General features: G+C 47.6%; 1 protein-coding gene across 1 annotated transcript in view; it reads left to right on the top strand.

Moving 5' to 3' along the window:
* Window positions 1–18,113, top strand: part of MLXIP (MLX interacting protein) — a 107,886-nt gene that overhangs the window by 85,329 nt on the left and 4,444 nt on the right. The window contains exons 12-15 of the mRNA XM_073586003.1: window positions 7,226–7,329; window positions 9,042–9,143; window positions 10,049–10,176; window positions 12,039–12,162. Coding sequence (XP_073442104.1) covers window positions 7,226–7,329; window positions 9,042–9,143; window positions 10,049–10,176; window positions 12,039–12,162 — 458 coding nt within the window. The remainder of the gene's footprint in view (window positions 1–7,225; window positions 7,330–9,041; window positions 9,144–10,048; window positions 10,177–12,038; window positions 12,163–18,113) is intronic.

Here is an 18,113-nt window from a genome sequence, read left to right on the forward strand (position 1 = left end):
TCCCATAGCACATGGTCATCCCCCTCCAGGGAGAGACACCGTAGTTCCAGGTCGCCTAGACCGTCCCCTACCAGAGACAGACAACGCAGATCTCTGCAAGAAGACCTCCGCCCCAGCTCACCCACCAGGGAACGCCTGAGCGATACGCAGGATTCAGAAGGCATCTTTGACTCCGACTCAGACAATGAGACAGAGAGGTCTCTGGTCCCTTGTCCCCCTACCAACACAGCGCTAGTTGAGGACATAATCTCTTCCATCCATCGGGTGCTGGACATTTCCAACCCAACCCCGGAAGTCCCAGAACACAAGATTTGTTTTGAAGGTGTTCTGAGACCACCTAAGGTTTTCAATAACCACCCGGAATTTCAAACGATCCTTACTAAGCAGTTTTCGCAGCCTGATAAGAAATTCACCAATCGCAAATATTTAGAGGCTAGGTACCCCTTCCCACAAAAGGACACCAAGCAGTGGACAGATCCACCCAAAGTGGACCCCCCAGTCTCTAGACTAGCAGCACAGACCCTCCTCTCACTTTCAGATAGCTCAACCCTCAGGGACGCAGCAGACCGACAGGTAGAACGCATGGCTCGTTCAGTGTTCGAAGCGGCAGGGGCCTCCCTGGCCCCCACGTTCGCTTCAGTTTGGGTGGCCAATGCCATTCTGGCTTGGGCCAAAGCATTGCAAGATGGCCTTCAAACTTGAAATCCTGAGCTGTCAGACCAAGCGGTTCAGATAGCAGTAGTGGCAGATTACATGCTTCATGCAGCCCTTGACTCCGCAAGAGGTGTAGTGGGATAGCAACAAACGCCATCACAATTCGGCGTATCCTCTGGCTGCGGGTATGGAAAGCGGATGCGGCCTCAAAGAAATCCCTCACGCATCTCCCGTACTTCAGTGGACGGCTTTTCGGTGAAAAGACACAATGATATCCAACGCCACTGGGGGTAAGAGTACCTCTCTCCCTCAACTAAGACCTAAACGCACGTTTAAACGGCGTAACCAAACTCTATTCCGATCCTTTCGCAATTCTTCGGGCTGGTCCGTCTCGCGCCCAGCACAAAATCGTAACCACTCTCCACGCAGGGACAACCCATGGGCGGCGCAGAGGCCGGAAAGGACCTGGCCTGCTTTCGAAAGCAGGCCAGGCGAAGCCCAAAGGAGGAAAACCTCAGAATTTCGCCTCATCATGACTCACAAACTCCGGAAGACATCCCACCAGTAGGCGGACGACTTCTACTCTTTCAGCAAGTCTGGCTGCCTATTACAGAAGACAGGTGGGTCAGGGAAATAGTGCCTTCCGGATACAAGATAGAGTTCACTTCCAGCCCACCGAACCGGTTCTTCCTCTCTGTTCCACCAAAACCGCCAGCCAAGGCTCGTGCCTTTCACCAGGCGGTCTCCTCTCTCCTTCAAGCAGGAGTCGTAGTACCGGTTCCCACGATCGAACGCTTCCGAGGGTTCTACCACAATCTATTCGTAGTCCCCAAGAAAGGAGGCAGCGTCCGGCCCATACTAAAACAACTCAACAAATATGTACGGGTCCGTCATTTTCGCATGGAGTCCCTTCGGTCCATGGAGCAGGGAGAATCTCTCCTCCATAGACATACAAGACGCATACCTGCATATACCAATTGCTCCCGCCCATCAAAGGTTCGCGATCAACCAGGACCACTACCAGTTCGTGGCTCTCCCGTTCGGACTCGCCACGGCTCCCAGGACGTTTACCAAGATCATGGCAGCCACCATGGACGTTCTACACTCCAGAGGCATTGTAGTCGTTCCATACCTGGACGACCTTCTCATCAAGGCTTCCACCTTCATGGACTGCAAAGTCAGCGTCTCAATCACAATCAACACTCTGAGTCAACTGGTTGTGTTTTTTCAACTTTCAAAAGTCATCGACTACCCCGAGTCAGTCCCTGACCTTCCTAGGGATGCTATTCGACACCTCCAGGGATCTGGTGCTCCTTCCCAGGGACAAGTCACTGGCTGTCCGTCTGGGAGTTCGCATACTCCTCCGCAATCCTCCCCGATCTCTCCGGTTTGCCATGAGATTCCTCGGCAGGATGGCAGCAGCGTTGGAGGCGGTACCATTTGCCCAGTTTCACCTCAGGCCTCTTCAACTAGCCGTCCTCAAGTCTTGGGACAGGAATCCCTTCTCCCTCGACGGGGAGTTCCGGCTGACATTGTCGACCAGGAGGTCCCTACACTGGTGGCTCAAGCCAACTTCGCTTGCAAGGGGAAAATCCTTTCTCTCAGGTCAATGGAAGGTCCTGACCACCGATGCAAGCCTGACAGGTTGGGGTGCGGTGCACCTACATCACAGGGCACAAGGCAAGTGGTCACCAGTGGAAGCGACCTTGCCCTTCAATATCCTGGAAATTCGGATCATCTTCCTGGCACTGAGAGACTTTCATTACTTGCTGGCAGCCTCTCATATCAGGATACAGTCAGACAATGCCACGGCGGTGGCATATGTCAATCACCAAGGCGGGACCCGCAGTACCCAAGCGATGAGAGAAGTGGCACATATCCTCCACTGGGCGGAAGACACGAGGTCGGTACTCTCTGCGGTCCACATTCCGGGTGTGGACAACTGGGAAGCCGACTTCCTCAGCAGACAAGGAATGGACTCGGGAGAGTGGTCTCTCCATCCCGAAATTTTTCACCAGATCTGCCATCGGTGGAGGACCCCGGACGTGGACCTAATGGCATCCCATCTCAATGCCAAGGTCTCCAATTTCATGGCCAGGACACGCGACCCGCGGTTGCTCGGAGCGGATGCCCTGGTTCAGGACTGGACCCAGTTCCAGCTTCTGTACATTTTTCCACCCCTCCCCCTGATCTCCAGAGTCGTGAGGAAGATCAAACAAGAGGGAGTTCCAACCATCCTGATCGCGCCGGACTGGCGCAGACGTACATGGTACGCCGACATCGTACAACTTACAGCAGGCGCCCCCTGGCGTCTCCCCGACCGTCACGACCTTCTGTCACAAGGTCCGTTCTACCATCAGAACTCAGGGGCTCTCAATTTGATGGCGTGGCCCTTGAAACCTGGGTTCTAACCTATACAGGGCTCTCACCGGATGTCATTACGACCATGATCAGGGCAAGGAAGCCAGCCTCCGCCAAGATTTATTACCGTACCTGGAGAGCCTTTTTTACCTGGTGCGACTCTTGCGGACAGGTCCCACTCCCTTATTCCCTCCCAAAGGTACTTGGGTTTCTTCAATCGGGCCTGGACGCCAGGCTATCCCTGGGCTCGCTTAAGAGCCTGGTGTCAGCGCTCTCAGTGCTCTTTCAGAGGCGCATTGCTAACAAGCCGCAAGTAAGGACCTTTCTCCAGGGGGTTTCCCGATTGGTTCCCCCCTACAGACGTCCACTGGAAACGTGGGACCTCAACCTGGTCCTGACAGCATTGCAGGCACCACCTTTCGAACCCCTTAAGGAAGACCCACTCCGCATTCTATCACAGAAAGTGGTTTTTCTGGTGGCAATCACCTTGCTTCGCAGGGTGTCTGAATTGTCAGCACTCTCCTGCAGACGTCCCTTCCTAGCCTTTCACCAGGACAAGGTGGTTCTCCGTACAGTCCCATCCTTCCTTCAGAAGGTTGTGTCCAACTTCCACCTCAATGAGGAAATTTCACTGCCATCCCTTTGCCCGGTTCCGGTTCATAGAGTGGAGAAGGCTCTGCATACGCTTGACCTCGTCATGGCCTTGCGTATATACGTGTCTAGGACTGCACCCTTCCGGAAGTCTGATTCCCTTTTCCTTCTTCCGGAAGGCGTTCGAAAGGGTCTGCCGGTTTCCAAAGCCACCCTTGCCAGGTGGATCAAGTCCACCATACAAGAGGCTTACCACCTCAACAATTCTCCTCTTCCGGCCGGTATCACGGCACACTCTACGCGGGCAGTAGGGGCCTCCTGGGCCATTCGGCACCAGGCTTCAGCACAACAAGTGTGTAAGGCGGCCACTTAGACTAGCCTACACACGTTTACGAAACACTAGTGTTCATACCCAGTCCTCAGCAGATGCGAGCCTGGGTAGACAGGTTCTGCAGGCGGCAGTGCCCCAAGTTTAGGGACCTGCTAGCACAATATTCGTCCATTGCTTCCCACCCAGGGACTGCTTTGGGACGTCCCATGGTTGTGTCCCCAATGAGGCGACAGAGTAAAGGAGATTTTTGTGTACTCACTGTAAAATCTTTCTCTTAGCCTCTAATTGGGGGACACAGCTCCCACCCTGTTGGCCATTGTTTACGGTTGAGTTCTCATATTGTTCTTTGAGCTCGTACATAGTTGCCTTCTTACAGGCATGGTTATGTAGTTTGTTACGTTCCTCCTAATGCTTTTGCACAAAACTGGAGAAGGCTGACGCCGTCCAGGGGTGTATACTGCAGAGGAGGAGCCATAGTTAATCTTTTTCAGATTATGCATAGTGTCGCCTCCTAGTGGACAGCAGCATAACACCCATGGTTCTGTGTCCCCCAATTAGAGGCTAAAGAGAGATTTTATGGTGAGTACACAAAAATCTCCTTATTCCATGTGAAAAATTGCCAAGAAACTGAAGATTTCCTATAATGGTGTGTACTACTTCCTTCAGAGGAGAGCACAAACAGGCTCTAACCAGAGTAGCAAGATAAGTGGGAGGCCCCGCTGCACAACTGAGCAACAAGATAAGTACATTAGAGTCTGTAGTTTGATAAAGCGATGCCTCACAGGTCCTCAACTGGCAGCTTCATTAAGTATTACACGCAAAAAGCCAGTGTCAACGTATACAGTGAAGAGGTGACTCTGGGATGCTTGCCTTCACGGCAGAGTGGCAAAGAAAAACACATATCTGAGACTGTCTAATAGAAGGAAAAGATTAATATGGGCAAAAGAACACATTGGACAGAGGAAGATTGGGAAAAAGTGTTATGGACAGACAAATACAAGTTTGAGGTGTTTGGATCACACAGAAGAATATTTGTGAGATGCAGAACAACTGAAAAGATGCTGGAAGAGTGCCTGACGCCATCTGTCAAGCATGGTGGAGGTAATGTGGTGATCTTGGGTTGCTTTGGTGCTGGTAAAGTGAGAAATTTGTACAAGGTAAAAGGGATTTTGAATAAGGAAGGCTATCACTCCATTTTGCAACGCCATGCCATTCCCTGTGGACAGCGCTTGATTGGAGCCAATTTCATCCTACAACAGGACAATGACCCAAAGCGAATTATGTAAGAACTATTTAGGGAAAAAGCAGGAAGCTGGTATTTTATCTGTAGTGGAGTGGCCAGCGCAGTCTCCAGATGTCAACCCCATTGAGCTGTTGTGGGAGCAGCTTGACCTTATGGTACAAAAAAGTGCCCATCAAGCCAAGCCAACTTGTGGGAGGGGCTTCTGGAAGCATGGGGTGAAATTTCTCCAGATTACCTCAGCAAATTAACTACTAGAATGCCAAAGGTCTGCAGTGCTGTAATTGCTGCAAAGAGAGCATTCTTTGACGAAAGCAAAGTTTGAAGGAGAAAATTATTTCAAATAAATTTTTTTTCGAACCTTGTCAATGTCTGGAACTAGATTTTAAATTCACTTGGCAACTCATTTGATAAAAGTATGAGTTTTCATGGAAAACACAATTTGTCTGGGTGACCCCCTTGAACGGAGATATATACACTCACTTGCCACTTTATTAGGTACACCTGTCCAACTGTGTGTTAAGACTTAATTTCTAATCAGCCAATCACATGGCGGCAACTCAGTGCATTTAGGCATGTAGACATGGTCAAGACAATCTCCTGCAGTTCAAACCGAGCATCAGTATGGGGAAGAAAGGTGATTTGAGTGCCTTTGAACGTGGCATGATTGTTGGTGCCAGAAGGGCTGGTCTGAGAATTTCAGAAACTGCTGATCTACTGGGATTTTCACGCACAACCATCTCTAGGGTTTACAGAGAATGGTCCGAAAAAGAAAAAAAATCCAGTGAGCGGCAGTTCTGTGGCCGGAAATGCCATGTTGATGCCAGAGGTCAGAGGAGAATGGGCAGACTGGTTCGAGCTGATAGAAAGGCAACAGTGACTCAAATTGCCACCCGTTACAACCAAGGTAGGCAGAAGAGCATCTCTGAACGCACAGTGCGTCGAACTTTGAGGCAGATGGGCTACAGCAGCAGAAGACCACACTGGGTACCACTCCTCTCAGCTAAGAACAGGAAACTGAGGCTACAATTTGCACAAGCTCATCGAAATTGGACAGTAGAAGATTGGAAAAACGTTGCCTGGTCTGATGAGTCTCGATTTCTGCTGCGACATTCGGATGGTAGGGTCAGAATTTGGCGTAAACAACATGAAAGCATGGATCCATCCTGCCTTGTATCAACGGTTCAGGCTGGTGGTGGTGGTGTCATGGTGTGGGGAATTTTTTCTGGGCACTCTTTGGGCCCCTTGGTACCAATTGAGCATCGTTGCAACGCCACAGCCTACCTGAGTATTGTTGCTGACCATGTCCATCCCTTTATGACCACAATGTACCCAACATCTGATGGCTACTTTCAGCAGGATAATGCGCCATGTCATAAAGCTCGAATCATCTCAGATTGGTTTCTTGAACATGACAATGAGTTTACTGTACTCAAATGGCCTCCTCAGTCACCAGATCTCAATCCAATAGAGCATCTTTGGGATGTGGTGGAACGGGAGATTCGCATCAGGGATGTGCAGCCGACAAATCTGCGCCAACTGTGTGATGCCATCATGTCAATATGGTCCAAAATCTCTGAGGAATGCTTCCAGCACCTTGTTGAATCTCTGCCACGAAGAATTGAGGCAGTTCTGAAGGCAAAAGGGGGTCCAACCCCTTACTAGCATGGTGTACCTAATAAAGTGGCCAGTGTGTGTGTGTGTGTGTGTGTGTATATATATATATATATATATATATATATATATATATATATATATATATATATATATATATATATTATTCTCTAATACATACCTAACTCCCCTCTAGCTAAGATTTCCAATGGAGTTTCAGTATTGTATGTGTGTCAATTTGATGGAGGTTGAGGTCGATATGTGAAATCATTTGATGAGATCTTTAGAGCTGCATATTCAACATATGGGAAACATTAGATATCCAGGATATCTTTGCCCCTTGGCACAAAAGTAATGCAGTTGGTTTTTAGTAATGTGTTAGATCTGCCTATATTTTTATTTCTTTATCACAAATTTGTGTTTTGGCGTTTCAGGCCGAGATGCGAGGCAAGGATCACCATGTGCATCTGAACACAGCCTCAGTCCACCACATAGCTCAGGGAAAGCCACCGCTGACCATCAAAGCGCTGCACTCAAGGTAGGGTAGAGACATTTTGTTTTATAATGAATACATCGTCATGAGCAAACCTGTCTAAGTGCGTTAGAAATTGATACGGAAAACCTATTGGAAAACTGTCTAACCTATCTGGCTTGACATGTGAATACCCTTTTAAGTACTGTAGGTCATTTTGCCTGAATTACATGATGAACATTACGAATTGTGTTGTAAAATTCTACTGTAAATCTGTTAGTGTGGCTTAATATTATGTATTCTGAATTATTTTAAAAATTGCTTTCTACTTGGCATTGAGTAGTAGTGCTGGAAAGCTGTTGCAGGGATCACATATACGCTGCCTAGAAAAGGACTGTGAACTGCAATAGTCACCACTGTTTTTGACACTATACACATCAGCCATAACATTTAAAACCAGCTGTCTAGCTGTTCATCTTGTGCCACTGAAATGGCTCTGAACTGTTTGCTTGGATCCCACTAGATCTCTGTGCAGTTGCCATGGTGGGCTGTACATGTTTAGATGGGTGGTACATGTAAAGGTTACTTTACTTGTATGCCAGAACTCAAGGATTGAGAAAAGCCTTTTTCTCCAGCATCACGCTGCATTCGGTTGCTCTTCTTCTTCCCTTAGCGATTACTATAGATTTCCCAAGTAAGCGACATGTGCTCCCAGACCAGTAATGTGATGTGAAATAAAACCTGTTTCAAGAGCTGAGGGTTCTTTCTTCCACTTCTTTTGGTTCTGATCCTCATGTGCCTGTTGGTTTCTTTCAAGGGGCTACACAGCCCCCTATACAGCAATGTAGGATGCACTGCGTGTCCTGCACCTTACTATCATTAGGCAGCATTAACTCCCCCGAGCAGATGGTGCTACAGCCGCTCTGGGACTAGGACAGGCAGGGTAGCCTTCACTCCCAACACTCATCAGTGACAAGTGGAACTCGGATGCCCATGACCCTGTATTTGAATTTTGTTTTTTCTGACTTTTGTTTTTCATTTTTCTTTGTTCAGTGTTCGTAGGTATTAACCACTGCAGGCCAGACCCCTTAAAGTACGGTATGTTTTGGACTTGATGCTTCCATCAAACAATGTTCCACAACCTTGATGGATGTGAGGGCATCTGTTCACCATGGGGATGTATTGTAAAATAAAACATCTAAACCACACCATATGAGTGTTTTTGTGGAGGTTTTTTTTTTTTTTTTGTGCAATGATCCTGTACAGAATGGCACAATCTGCTTTAGTTTACTACATAGTGAAGCAAACTGTATGCAGACGCATACCAGCCAGAAGCAGGGCAACATAAAACACTTTTGGCCCCCATCTGAAGATTGAGGGCCTGCCTAAGTATATGTTTAGGGTAAACTCCTGGCATATACTTCTAACAAAGTGGAAGAATACAGTGTCCTCTTGTCTTTAGCAATCACATTTCTGGGCCTTGTTAGTTGCTCATATTCTACCACCTGCCCATTTTTGTTCTGCTTTCAACACATCAATTTCAAGAACTGATTGGTCACCTGCTGCCTAAATCCCCGACCCCACTGTGATAAGTGCTATTGCCATAAGGCAATCCAGATTCTTCAGTTCACTGTAGGAGGTTTTAATTTGATGACTGTATTTGACTATTTATTACCAATTTCCTAGTCCGCCATCGATCCGTCTTTCTGTTAATCCCTTATATTGCTTCCAAAGTGGAATTCACAATTTACAATTCTTTGAAACCAATTATTTTACAGACTCAAAGGTTGAAGCATATTTCTGCAGAACAGAAGAGGAGGTTTAATATAAAGCTTGCCTTCAACACACTGAACAGTTTTGTGTCCTCAAGCAACAAACCGGTAAATGAAACGCCTGCATTTAACCATCACATTATGGCTTCCTGTAGGTTTTGTGAGGTGCAATGTTCCACTACAATGACTACACTGGGACAGCCATGATACATTCCAGACAGTTAAAGAAAAACATATACGCTTGTCATCCTAAAGTACATTTATCTATATCCAAGGAGGTCATTCCTCATGGATACTGTGTGAGAGACCAAAATTTTGAGTTCTGTAGGATAATCTGGCACCTTGCTAATTATCATGTTAAAAGTAATGCATAAAAGACATAACCCTGCTCTAATTTGTCAGGACATCTAGATTTTATACTAGCCACATCTTACTTTATCTACAGGATAAGTGATACATTTTTGATTGATTGGAGAACCTGACTGCTTGGACACCCACCAGTCACAGGGATGGGGGTCCCAATAATCCTTTTTGGAATAGAGATGTAGTGAGGTTACGTTACAACTGCACCATCCCCATTCTCTGGATCACTGGGGGGTCTCAGCAGTGCAACTCCCAGCAATCAGACATTTTATCATTTATTTTATAGGTACTTCGATAAATGTTTATGGAACAATTTCCCAAAGCAGTTTTAGTCAAATATGCAGAATTCCTGTATTTTGGTTACTTTAAAGAAATCAGAGACTTAGACTTTCCCTTAGCCAGGGCAAAATACAGTTCACTGCCTTAATCCAGCAAGGTAACAGGCTAGCCAAGGTAGAATGTCTTAATGTCTTTTTGGTTCAGCCCCTTGGCCTTCTCCCTTATGACACCAGCTCCAAACATCTGGACACATAACACCCCTTTCTCTACCTTCTCCCCTGAAGAAACCATACCAATTTGTTATGTTAAGTCTAATGTCTTTGCAGCATAGCACTTTATGAATTGTGGTTTTTTTTGGACTTTTCCGACAGATTAGCCATGCAATTACCCTACAGAAAACCGTGGAGTATATTGCCAAACTTCAGCAAGAGAGGACTCAAGTGTTAGAAGAAACCAAACGACTCAGGGAAGAGGTGGAAGAGTTGCATCTTGCCATCAGGTTTGTATGTCTGTAGTATTTGGACAAACCAATATCCTGCATGGTCCTAAATTCCACTGAAGCCCCCGTACAGCTTATTCTAATGTCAACTGAACCCCTGCAATATTGATGGGTCTGGATAACCAGGTCAGGGGAAGATAATGATCCAGCATGTCCGATTTTGGACTGACAATCCATTTGTTTTCCTTGAGACAAGCTGCCAGAGATGTATGGTAGTGGCTCTCTCATAGGGAACACAGGAGCGCTAATAACCAAAGATATTCAGTATAGAGCACCTAAACTCACTTGGCACCATCCTGACTTTAATCATCTGATGTAACATTACTGGAAATCCGGCACAGGATTATTATTATAGCGCCATTTATTTTTCGGGAACATGGACGCCGGGAAGATGGCCGCCGATCCGGGGACGGCGCATGCGCAGGTTCAGATCTCATCCCGAGATCTCAGGAGACGAGATTCAAATCTCTGCAACGAGATCTCGTCCCCCGAGATCTCGGGACGAGATCTGAACCTGCTCATGCGCCGTCCCCGCCCGGCGGCCATGTTCCCGGAGGCCACCGCAACTTGGCAGCAGCCAGCAACGGAAGTGCGGGGGCCTCCAGGCTTCGAGGAAATGTCGGCAGAGCCCCCCACGGAGCACAGAGAGCTGCTACCCTTGCACCGGAGCACAGCCCGCTGCCACCACCGCACCACAGAGCCCCGCGGCACCCACACCAGCCATGGACGGCTGTAAGTATATTGCGACCGTAAGACGCACATCCCACTTCCCCCCAAAAAAATTTTTTGGGGAAAAAAGTGCGTCTTATGGTCCAATAAATATAACATTATATATATATTATTATTCTCAACGCCCCACTCCACATAGCCTCACCCAATCACTAAGCATCTTTCATTTCACCAGAGCTGGTTAAAAGAAGCTGGGCTGTGATTGGTTGCTATGAGCAAGTTTTGCCACTTGACAACACCTCCGCAGACACTGACCGGGTGGGAGAAACTTGGCATCCCCGGGAACATAAGCTCCCAGCTGTTGTCTGCCCCCCAAAAATGAATCACCCCCCCTCCCCTGCCAATATACCCATCACACATCCTCCATCCCATAGTCACATCTTCTCTCTTAAAGGAATTTTCATTATGGAAGTCGGGGCAAATCCCTCAGCGCTCTGATTCTGACCCCAGACTTCTATTAAAGGGATCATTGGTATGGAAGTGAGGGCAGATCCATCCAGCGCTCTGCTTCTGACCCCAGGCTTCTATTAAAGGGATCCCCAGTATGGAAGTTAGGACCGTTCCACTCAGCGCTGTAGTTCTGATCCCAGGCTAAGGGTAGTAGTCCGGTGGCTCTGGCTGAAGGGATGATGTGGGATATTATGGGTCGTAGTCCGGTAGATAGTTACGATGCCTGAGCAACGCCGGGCTCTTCAGCTAGTACATAATGAAAACAAGTACAGTAATCTAAAACAATACAAGTCACGACTGGTGCAGAAACAGAGGACCCTGCGGGCGAGGGTTCACAATCTACAAATTCTAATTCCTTTCTAGTTTGCAGTTAATGCTGAAAATCGGTTGTTTTTGTTCAAGTCCATATGGCATCCCATTTGTCTGGAAATCCAAAACCACTGATGTTTGAGTCTGAACCACCCCTGTCGGTCAGAATATTAATTTTAGATTTAAGGGCCTACATGTCTCTGAAGTGAAGAGAGAAAATGGCGTAGCGTTGGGCCGAACATAATGAATGTAATATTGAATGAGATGGATAATAAAAAGTTGGGGGTTTTTTTTTTTTTTTTTTTTTTTTTTTTTATGTTTTGTATGTTCTTAGGAAGGTGTAAGTTTTTTAATAAACTTGCTGTTGTTTTCAGTTCCTATCAAGAGCAACTTCCTGCCACTGGGGTACCGGTCACTCTTCAAAGGGTTGATCACATTAGGGATCTGTTTGACAAGTATGTGAAAAGCAGAACACTTGAAAACTGGAAATTCTGGATTGTATCCTTTTTATTGTGTGGTTTGAGCAGTGTGTTTTATGAAAGTTTCAAGATATAATGATTTGAGAGCTAGAATATTCAGCCTTGGAATCAAGACATCATGTACCTGGTGTTGGATATAATTTATTGTTTTTCTGCAAAGACCTTGAAGTATCACTTAACACAGAAAATTTAAATATCTAGGAACGTTTCCTCAATTACCTTATTTCGTTTGATCTGTTTGTTGTCTCATATTACAGTTAAGACTGAGAAATCTAGAAATAGCAATATTTTTCCATTCTACATGATGGCACCACGAGTGAGGGGATCTGCCCAGCGAGGACAGGAAACCTTCAAGATAAAAGGGGTGGCTCCTCTCTCCGCATCAGTTGGTTTCCTGTCCTCGACGGGGATCCCTCAAGATGAAAACCTCTTGAAGATTCTGGAAGAAAGAAGAGGATGCCTGGGTCGGGTGATTACTGGCAAGCACCGGTCTGCTACACCCGCCACCAGGTACCGGTAGTCTCCTCGGGGGCCATATATTCCTATGCCCCCCCCCCCCCCGATCGAGTGCATGGCCACAGCCTGTGAGGCAGATTGCCTGGATTAAGTTGGATGCCTTGGAGACTGCATGCGGTGTACCCTCCCAGATGCTGATATACCCCATAAAAAGTCCATCTCTATTTGGTGTGTGCGCCCTGGTGTGCCGTCTTTTTTTTCTTTTTGTTTATTCATAGGCCAGCTATAGTGCGCAGGCGTGGGGGCATAACCAGGTAGCGCAAGCGGCCGGCAGGTGGAGGATCAACCAGGTGTGCCAATTAGGAAAAAAAAGTAAGAGTGCTGCTATTTAAAGTATAGAATGGAGAGCCCTTCGGCAGAGCACTTGCAGCCGCGCCAGGAGACGAAGGAGAGGCGGTCGCGCTCAGAGGAGAAGAGCCAGACACGCCACAGCAGCAGTGGGAGCCGCTCGGGCAGTGCACGGGCGGATCGTCGCCGCAGAAAGAAGGGGTCCCTAGTCTCTTTGGGAGACGGTGAGAATACCAGTCAGCCTCCAGATCCGGTACCCGTTCTGTAAAGCGTCCGAGTGGTGAGTGAGCTTCGAGAAAGTCCAGCACTCTCTGTTCGCTCTCTCTTGCGCGCGCTCTCTTGCGCGCGCTCTCTTGCGCGCGCTCTCTCGTGTCTTCTCTCTCCCCTCTTTTTACATACATTGGCGGGGTGGAGTATAGGAGGTCCCTAAGAAGAGTAGGGAAAAAAACTAAAAATGTCCTTTATGCAATAGTCCCCCTAGGAGCATCCTGGAATAAAAGTTTGTGCCAGGATTGTATTAAGACAGTAGCGGAAGAGACACCCTCATTCTCTGACTGACAGTCTGAGAACCCTAATTCAAACTGAGGTTTGCAAATCAGTGAGGGCATTACAATCAGCGGATACGGATAGCAAAACTAGAGATAGATCCAGCCCCTCAGTGGTCTCTCAGGAGGACTCTACAGGGTCAGAGGAGGACTCAGATAAAACCCGCTATTCGGATAGTAGTTCTGACGAGGAAGACGCATTCCCAGTAGAAGCTACAGATAAGCTTATAAAGGCAATCCGGTCTACCATGGGGCTGCTAGGTGAGCGAGCAAAAAAGACAGCTTAGGAACTCATGTTTAGTGGACTACAAAAGAGAAAACGTAGAGCCTTCCCTATTAATGAACAGCTGAAAGGACTCCTAAAACGGGAATGGGAAAAACCAGAGAAGAAGTCCCAGATAATCAATTCCCTAAAAAGGAGGTACCCCTTTGAGGAAGAGGCATCCTCGTCCTGGGATAGAGCTTCAAAAATGTAGCGCTATCAAAAGTCGCCAGGAAATCCTCCTTACCCTTTGAGGATCTAGGTTCTCTAAAAGAACCTCTGGACCGAAAGACAGACAATTGTCTTAAAACAGCCTGGGAGGCCTCGGCTGGGGCACGAAGGCCCGCCATCGTGGCCACTTGTGTGGCTAGGTCCCTAAACAGAGGCTGGACAGACAGACATCTGGACAGACATCTGACTGGGATGATTTAGCGAATCCTGCTTTGAGCAGGGGGTTGGACCAGATGGCCCAGGAGGTCCCTTCCAACTCTACGATTCTATGATTCTAAAGATATGGGTGGACAACCTGGAGGATCAGCTAGAGCAAGGAGTCCCCAGGGAGTCTATTCTGGAAGCATTGCCGGCCATCAGAGCAGCGGCAGTCTTTTTCGCTGAGGCTTCAGAAGATTCAGCCAGGCTAGCAGCAAAGTCAGCAGCCTTAACCAATGTAGGACGCCGTGCAGTATGGCTCAAATCCTGGCCAGGGGACACTCGGGCAAAGATGAAACTTTGCTCTCTGCCATGTTAGGGAAATTTCCTGTTTGGACCGGCATTGGATGACGTATTGGAGAAAGTCGGCGACAAAAAGAATTTCCCAAAACGGCCATTTCGGGCCTTTCGGAGCTCCTTTCAGAAGGGCTGAAAATTCAGAAGACAGCAGTACAGGGATCGAGACAGAAACAACTCTGACAAGCGATCCAGAGGTGGGAGAGGCTTCTATTTCGGCAAGCCTTCCAAAGACGCCAAAAAACCCTCCCAGTGACGGTCCTTCTCAGGTGGGGGGAAGGCTCTCTCACTTCCTCCCAGCCTGGGAGAGGATCTAATCCAGCACTTGGATCCGACAAATAGTGGGGTCAGGTCTGGAATTAAGATTCCACCACTGGCCGCCACGTAGATACATGCAGACTCCAGTTCAGTCATCTCAAGAAAAAACAAGAAAGTATGGAAGGGGAAGTATTATTACTTCTGGAAAAACATGTTCCCCCCCCCCCCCCCCCTGCTTTTTCTTATAAGACGATTCCTGGAGGACGATTATAAATTTGAAAGGCCTCAACAAATATCTGATAGTCCCATCATTCAAGATGGAAACGATAAGGTCAGCGGTGAAGCTCCTCTTTCCTCGGTGCTACATCGCAGTCCTGGATATCAAGGATGCTTGCTATCATGTCCCGATCCGGCAACAAGACCGCAAATATCTGAGTGGCAGTCCAGATAAGGTCTCAGTGGCGTCACTTTCAATACGGGGCTCTGCCCTTTTCGTGTAGCAATAGCCCCCCCGAGTATTCACAAAATTAATTGCAGAGGTCACCGCGCATCTCAAGGAAAAAGACACTCTGGTGATACCATATCTGGACGACTTCTTGATAGTGGGAAGAAATTTCTCACTGTCAAGAACAAGTCAAAATAGTGATGGAGACACTACAGACCCTGGATTGGCAGCTGAACCTCAAAAAATCCAAACTGGAACCAGCAATGATCCAGAATTTTTTGGGCTTAACAATGGACTTGGTGGTACAGGAGTGTACAGGAGAGAGAGATCAAAAATCTAATCATGGCAACATTAAAAAAAACAGAAATGACTCTGAGAAGGGCCATGTCCGTGTTGAGGTCCCTAACCTCGTGCATACCAGCGGTAAAATGGGCCCAGTTCCACACGAGAACTTCAGTGGTATGTACTACAAAACGTCCTGAGGCTTCAGGGGCAGTTAGAGCAGAAGCTCACCCTCTCGGACCCTGTACTCCGGTCACTCAGGTGGTGGTTACAGATAGAGTCCTCTCCAAGAGGAGTACCCTGGACATACACAGCCTCCAAAGTAGTCACAACGGACGCCAGTCCTTGGGGCTGGGGAGCCCACTTAGACACACTGTGGCTCCAGGATCCCTGAGCCCAGGAGGAAAGAAATCTATCCTCAAACGAGTGGGAACTACTAGCCATCGAAATGGCGCTGGAAAGATTGACACACCTAAGAGGACATAATGTGAGAGTCCTTTCAGACAACCGAACAGCGATCGCATATGTGAACCACCAGGGGGGCACCCGTTCTCAGTCCCTGATGCAGATAGCAAAAAGGATCATGACTCTAGCAGAACACCAGTTCCTTTCATTATCGGCCCTGCATATTCGAGGCATGGACAACCTGAAGGCAGACTTTCTGAGCAGGATCCACTTGAGGCAAGGAGAATGGTGCCTAAAAGAGTCTATTTTTCAACGGATTGTGCATATGTGGGGGAAACCCATCATAGATCTCTTCGCCTCAAAAACCAACAGGAAGGTTCAAAAATTCTCTTCCCTCAGTCCAGCAGACAGGCCATTGGCAGTAGACGCCTTCAGGATAAAGTGGACACCAGGTCTCCTGTATGCCTTCCCTCCAATATGCCTCATTCCAGCAGTTCTGAAGCGGATCAGGGAGGACCAAGCCAGAATAATTATGATGGCTCCCTTTTGGCCGAAAAGACCATGGTTCTACTGAGATTGATGTTGGTGATGGACCCATGGGTGCTCCCAGAGGACCACGACCTCCTAACACAGGGTTCCTTCAATCACCCTCCGAAGTCCAGGCTGCATTTGACAGCCTGGAATTTGAAAGGTCACTGTTAGAGAAAAAAGGTTTCTCAGCGGGGTTAATATCCACCTTACTCAGTAGCAGAAAACCAGTGACTACAAAAATTTATGGAAGGATATGGAAATTTTTTTTATCTACCTCAGGGCCAATACGGGGGGGGGGTCCCGATAGGGGCAGTACAGGAGTTTCTGCAGAAAGGTTTAGAGTTGGGGTTAGCGGTCAGCACCCTCAAAGTACACGTCTCAGCCCTGGCAGCCTTATTCAACTGCGACCTGGAGAACAATAGATGGGTGGCCAGGTTTATCCGGGCCTCTACCAGAGCTGACTGTCCCATCTCCTACTCCTCCTCCCTGAGATCTAAATTTAGTCCTATCATCTCTGACAAAGTCCGTTTGAACCGCTAAACGAAATGTCAGGAAGTGACTTTAAAAACAGCTTTATTAGTGGCACTCACATCGGCCCGTAGAGTTGGGGACTTACACACACTATCAGCAGACCCGCCATACACTCAGGTCATGGACGATAGAGTTGTGTTAAAATTAGATCCAGCATACCTTCCCAAGGTGGTTTCAAAATTTAATAGAACTCAGGAGATAGTCTTACCATCCTGTTTGTCCTAACCCCGGTAATCAGAAGGAGGAGAGACCTTCATTGCTTAGACGTTAGGAGATGTATCCTACAGTATTTAGAGATGACAAGACCCTGGAGAAAACAGAGGGCCTTATTTGTCTCATACCAGGGGGCAAGAAAAGGCCTTAAAGCCTCTAAGCAGATTATAGCTAGACGGGTGAGAGAGGCCATCATGCTAACCTATAGTAGTGGCTGTTCCAGAGGGCCTAAAAGCCCACTCCACGAGAGCCATGGCGACGTCCTGGGCGGAGAGAGCTGACGCCTCCATCGACCAAATCTGTAAGGCGGCCACTTGGTCCTCTCCGTCTACCTTTTTCAAACATTAGAGACTAGACCTATCTGCTACCTCTGATCTCACATTTGGGAGAAGAGTGTTATAAGCAGTGATCCCTCCCTAAAGAGAATACAAGTCTCTGTAACTCTCTCGTGGTGCCGTCAATACATACCTGGTAATGTGTTTTTTCATGAGACATGACGGCACCCTTATATTCCCTCCCTATTGATCACGTCATTAGTTGGGTGCATTATTAGCATTATACACTCCCTTTGGTGTTGGACATTTAGTAGTGTAAAGCATGTATTATTTGTGTACACTAATCTGCGGAGTTCCTCTCATGCTCTGTAAAACAACTGATGCGGAGAGAGGAGCCGCCCCTTTTATCTTGAAGGTTTCCTGTCCTCGCTGGGCGGATCCCCTCTGTCGTGGTGCCGTCATGTCTCATGAAAAAACACATTACCAGGTATGTAATACCCGTGTTTTCTGTGTATCTCGGCCATGTTTTTCCTCCTCATGTCAGCAGAAGCCTCCCCCAGTCTAAATGCAGACATAACACAAAAGATTGCGGAGGTCCACCTTTTTTCTTAGAGTGGAATTTTAGGTGGTTACGAGTGACGCCTAGAACTGATCAGCAGAAGATTTAGAAATGCTAAAAGAAGAAAAAAAAGA

Source organism: Dendrobates tinctorius, unplaced genomic scaffold (assembly GCF_039654945.1).
Source record: "Dendrobates tinctorius isolate UK_male_01 unplaced genomic scaffold, ASM3965494v1 ptg000090l, whole genome shotgun sequence".
Lineage (NCBI taxonomy): Eukaryota > Metazoa > Chordata > Amphibia > Anura > Dendrobatidae > Dendrobates > Dendrobates tinctorius.